The 5,231-nt window shown below is 37.9% G+C and overlaps 1 protein-coding gene across 1 annotated transcript; it reads right to left on the bottom strand.

Moving 5' to 3' along the window:
* Positions 1-1,072: 1,072 nt before the first annotated feature.
* Positions 1,073-2,517, bottom strand: LOC132032010 (uncharacterized). Its single transcript, XM_059421840.1, has 2 exons — positions 2,323-2,517; positions 1,073-2,230 (listed from the first exon to the last, which is right to left on the bottom strand). Exons 1-2 carry the CDS (start codon positions 2,515-2,517, stop codon positions 1,073-1,075), a joined length of 1,353 nt encoding a protein of 450 aa, XP_059277823.1.
* Positions 2,518-5,231: the final 2,714 nt, after the last annotated feature.

Below are 5,231 nucleotides of genomic sequence, written 5' to 3'. Positions count from 1 at the left end.
TTCTAGCCTTCTGTCTCATCATAGAGGTTTCTTTGTTGATCCATTGGATTTGTTCAGCATATTTAGCGTGAAGAAAACTTCTATTAAGATCACTGTTCTGAGAAGTGTAAGTAGCCTCAGCTTTTTCAACCTGTTCTTCCAATTCCTTGATCTTCTCAAAAACATTGCCAATTGAGTTTTTTGGGATTCATGGCTAAGTCCGTTGCTTCACCTTTTGGGCCTTTTGTTGTAAGATCCACATGATTGCCTTTCACCTCTCCTTCGTCTCGCAGTCTTTTACTATATCCATGAAATCCTCTTGCTCAATCCAGAAGTTGAGAAAATTGAAATACTTAACTTTAGGAGGTTCTACAATACCACATTTCATCAAAAGAATTCTGTGATCAAAACCTGTCCTAGGTAAGTGTCTGACATTGACCATATGGAACTTTTGAGACCAATAGTCATTGTACATTACCCTGTCCAGTCTCATAAGGATCCTTTTCCTCAGTCGTCTAGCATTAGTCCAAGTGAATTTGTCTCCTGTATATCCAAAGATCCATCATGTTGCAATCTTCCATACATCCCACAAATTCCTAGCTTTTGCTTAGTCTGTGCTGTCTTCCTCCTTGTTTCTCACCAGCTTCCATAATAGAATTGAAATCCCCCATTATAGTCCAAGCTTTGCTAATGTGGCTATTGAGGGTTCTAAGATTATCCCAAAGTCTTCTCCTTTTCCTGATGGTAGTTTTAGCATATACTATAGTCACAAAATAGGCCTCACGAATTGTAGAGTGATGAACTTCCAGAGTTAACTGTTGGTTGTGATCGCTGATAACTTTATACGTGAAATTATCGTCCCGTAACACCCAGATTTTTCCATTCTTGTTTGCTTCAGCCTTATCAAAGCCCAGTATCCTCTTGTAGTACTGAATCTTGGTTTTGTTGATTCTAGCATTGTGGACAAAAGGCTCTTGTATAGCCACAAAATTGACCTTGTATAACTGAATAATTTTTTTAAGTCTATCAAAAGCCCCTTTGGAGCTTATTCCTCTTATATTCCATATGATTGTATTAATCATAGGGAAAGAGGTCATTGATGTTTCTTTGATCCTCTACCCCTGTCTCTGGTAATCACTGCAGGAGTTGAGGAACTTGGCTTTTTGTTTTTCTTTCCCTTTAGGAATTCAGTTCCTTTAGGAGATAGATTTCCTTTTTCTATGACTTCTTTGAACTGATTCTCCACCTCTGTTATAATTGCAGGTTCTTGAGCATAGGCATTTATTAAGCTATCAGCAACTTCTTCCTCAGAAAAACTGTCTTCTTGCGTTTGCTCTACTGCCCTGTCTTCTTTGAATTGCTCTTCCTCATCCTCCTCTTTATTGTGATTACTAGAGCCTGTCACTGATTTCTCTGTGGAGGCTCTAAACATAATTGTATCATTCACCTCCTTCTGCATAATTAAAGTATGATTTTCTCCTGGAACCATCTCTTCTGATATGGTATTTTCAGTGTCTTGTCCTTGATCGATTTCATCATCCAGTTGGCCAGTGTCATTAGCTATACTTTGAAAAATGTTGTGAGTCTTGATTGGAGGGTTGGTAGGCTCACTTATATCTTGCCTATTACCCTCCTCATTCTCATTAGTAGTTATCACTACCACAGATTTTTGCATCTGATTCTCCCTTGTCTTCTCATGTTGGTCTTTTGTGGGACTTACTCCTTCGATTTGTGAGTTCCTGTCATCCCCATATTCCCCTTTCTGACTCTCTTCTTCCTCCATGGGTGCGTTTTGTTCCTCAGTTCCAAATTGCTTGTCTTTATTCTCATTGTTATTGCTACTGTCCTGGTGTTTTTCCAAATTGGCCTCTTTATGTGTTTCAGCCTTCCTTTCCTCTAGTTGTTTCTTTTCCTTGTTTTGGTTATTTCCATTGCCCTTGTTTCTCTTCACTTTCAGTGCATTTCTCCTTCTCCTTTGTTTTCTCTTCTCCCTGTATTTCTCTCCTTTGGTTTTAGCTGCTTGCACTTCAGCTGCTTTTTCTTCAATCCGACCTTTTGCCTCCCTTTCATCTTCCTTGTCATTTTCCTCAATGACTTCTTCTTTACTTGCCTCTACTGTGTCTGCTGTTTGCTGCTCAATCTCCTCATTAGTAATCTCTTTTTTCTTGTTGGCAAATCTGCATTGACCTAGGGAATGTCCTAGTTTTTTACAGTACGTACAAAACTTTGGAACACTCTCATATTCCAGTTTCTGATGAAATCCTTTGAGAGGGTGAGACTCATCTTCCACTCCCACCAGATCTTATCAGGACGGGGCTTAGTTAGGTCCACTTCAACTCTAACCTTGGCCATTCCTGGTCTAGTTCTACTAGTAGTAGCAGCATCCATGTTAAGTGGGATTCCTACAGGTGCTACTATTTGTCTCACGTAGTGCCAAGCATGACAATGAAAAGGGAGCTTAGGAAGTAGTACCCAGACTGGAACAATTGGGGAGTCTTCTTCTGGTTTGAAGTCTGGATGCCACTTCTGGAGCCACATCTGTATCCCATTGATTTCAACTGAACGTTTGAAATAGGTTCTTTTACAATCATCTGTTCTTGAAATCAATGAACACTGAATTATGATCGTAAGCCCCAATAACTGCAGTTTCTTTCAAAGTGATTTTTTCGTAGAAGGCAGATCGAACAACATCAATTTTAGGTCGTCCTTTCAGAAATTTTCCAATTAGAGTGTGTTTGCACTCTTTAGCCATGATTCCATAGTAATCCTTGGATTTGAAGATGACCGCATCTACACCATTGTGGTAGGTTCTTCTGGTTGTAACTGAAGGACACCCATATCGAGTATCCGAAGTTGGAATTGGGGCTGGTGCCGCAATCGTATTCGCATAGGAGATTTTTGGTCCTATTTCCTCAGTAGATGTTGTCGCCCCTGTGTTTGGGGCCGGTTCCCCCACCGGACGCGCCGTTTTAGGGCCGTCGGGAGGTTGCATGGGGCCGCGCGTGGAGTTCACACAGCTAAAATGTTGAGAGAGAGTCTGTAGTTTTTTTTTTTTTTACCGTTGCCAGCGCGTGGAAGTCACATTTGTCTGTGTTCCATTGTTTAGTTGGAGAGTAAAAAGTATTTGTTGGAAACGTATATTTTAGACTGATACGGAAGTTTTTTCCAGCCTTGAGTAATGGCTTTCCATATTGGGGATGGTGGACTCTTACGCCTATTCATGATAGTTGTGTATTTATTGATGAGCGTTTTTGCCCAAAAGGATTGGGGAGATTTAAAGAGTCTCCAAGAGGTACTCGCTAGAAGCACTTGATTTTTGATTCTTAATTTCTGAATGCCCAGTCCACCAGTTGTAGTGGAAGAGGTTACTTAGTGAAAGATAGTATGCAATTGATGAAATAATCGATGTAAACACAAATTAACACGAACTTGTTTTTCCTTTTATATGACGAAAAATATTGTGATAACAAGAACTTTTTTTTTTTTTTGATACATCATCCTCCAGTATTTACTTATCTTGACAATAATTTTTTGTGCAATGACAAATCATATTCCGCCACTTTTGATGAAAGTAATTGTTTATTTATAGAGAATGTCTAAATCTCATTCGTTTAGCCTATATCACTTGTTTCAACTACAATATCTCTTGTTCTACTCTTTAAAAAGTATCAACAACAATACTATACTTATGCATGACCTCTATCTTATATGATAAGTTATCATGTCTCGTAACTCTTGATCAGTCGATCAAAGACTAGAGAATATTTTACATTATCAAACTATAATAATTTTACAATTTTTTGTCGTACCAAATACACAAATTATTTGAAAAGTCATCACTCTGCACAGACGCCACGATGATGTCTGTTGCCCCCGCAATCACCACCCACCCACCAGCACCTGCCGGTGCGGCGGTGTCAAACATCCCTTGGAGATGTTGATGCCTTGATATTGGCATGCTCATCATTTTATTTAATCCTCATGAGTCATGGTCCTAGTCTTTGAAATTTCAGTGCTTGTGAAAGCTATTGTTGGGGTAGTAAACGAAAGGAAAAAAGGACAGTCCATGAATATAATGGGATGTACACTACAAAAAAGCCGAAACGATTATGACGTTTTTTTATAGCTTTAACAGCGGTTTCAAACCGCCATCACCAGCTGAAATGGCGGTGTTCCTGCCGCCATTAATACTATTGCGGCAGTTTTCCCGAAACCGCCATAATAAAACTACTGTTAGTTTTAGGGAAAAACTATTGCAGATTCAAACCACCGTAAGTGCTGTTATTTCTAGGCGAAAATTACATTCTGCTAAAACCGCCGTAAAATGCATTTTTTTTACTGCCATTTATAATTTTATAAAACAATATTTTTCCAGTTGAAACCACCCTAAGCAGTTTAACAATTCTGTATAATACCAAATTAAGATCCTATTTCTGCACCTTTTATGAAATCAAACACCATTCATAATAATTTTAACACTTGAAATGATTAAATGAGCAAAATATTCAATATCTAAAACAGAAGTAACCCAAAATTACATCCAGATTCAAGTCAGAGTTATTCATCAACAACACAAAAAAAATAGTTTTGATCCTAGATGATTACTAATTGCCGCTCGCTCTATCGCCGTAGTTACTTCTATCAGAGAATCTTCTTGGTCCAACTGGCGACCGAGCGCTTCCTGAATCTTGTGCCTGCTAAAAACAATATTCAAACTTTCAGCCAACAAGCACTAGAAGTCATCAAACAAGTGTTATCAAGTTCATAGCAGCTTTGGGACAGAACTGAAACTAACTGGAGAAATGCACACAAGCTACTAACTATTACTACTTCAATAGAGCTACTTATTCAATCAAGAATCCATTTGTATATTAGTCAGAATTACAAATTAAATTTAAAATCAAACAAGCCAAGGATTATGTCAAAAATATATAACTTCTATTTCTGTAATAGATCACAGCATACTTCTTACTTCTGTCACTACAAAAATATATGATCTTATCTAACACAAACTAGGTAAAGATTATGAGTACTAAATCACCAGTAAAGTTTACATACTCCAGTGATTTTGTCAACATTACATGATTGTAAGGAACATATGGGTTGAGTCTCTCCTATCACCTTCACATTTGCCATGTGATTTTATTGTGCATTATTCATTTCTTTCCGAAGAAATTAGAGATTTTCATAGTTTACATTCATATACATAGCTAAAAAACCAGAGAGCATTTAACAAAAAAGTTACAACCAAA

The sequence above is a fragment of the Lycium ferocissimum genome, chromosome 9 (genome assembly GCF_029784015.1).
Source record: "Lycium ferocissimum isolate CSIRO_LF1 chromosome 9, AGI_CSIRO_Lferr_CH_V1, whole genome shotgun sequence".
NCBI lineage: Eukaryota > Viridiplantae > Streptophyta > Magnoliopsida > Solanales > Solanaceae > Lycium > Lycium ferocissimum.
This window is presented reverse-complemented; position numbering and strand designations above follow the sequence as displayed.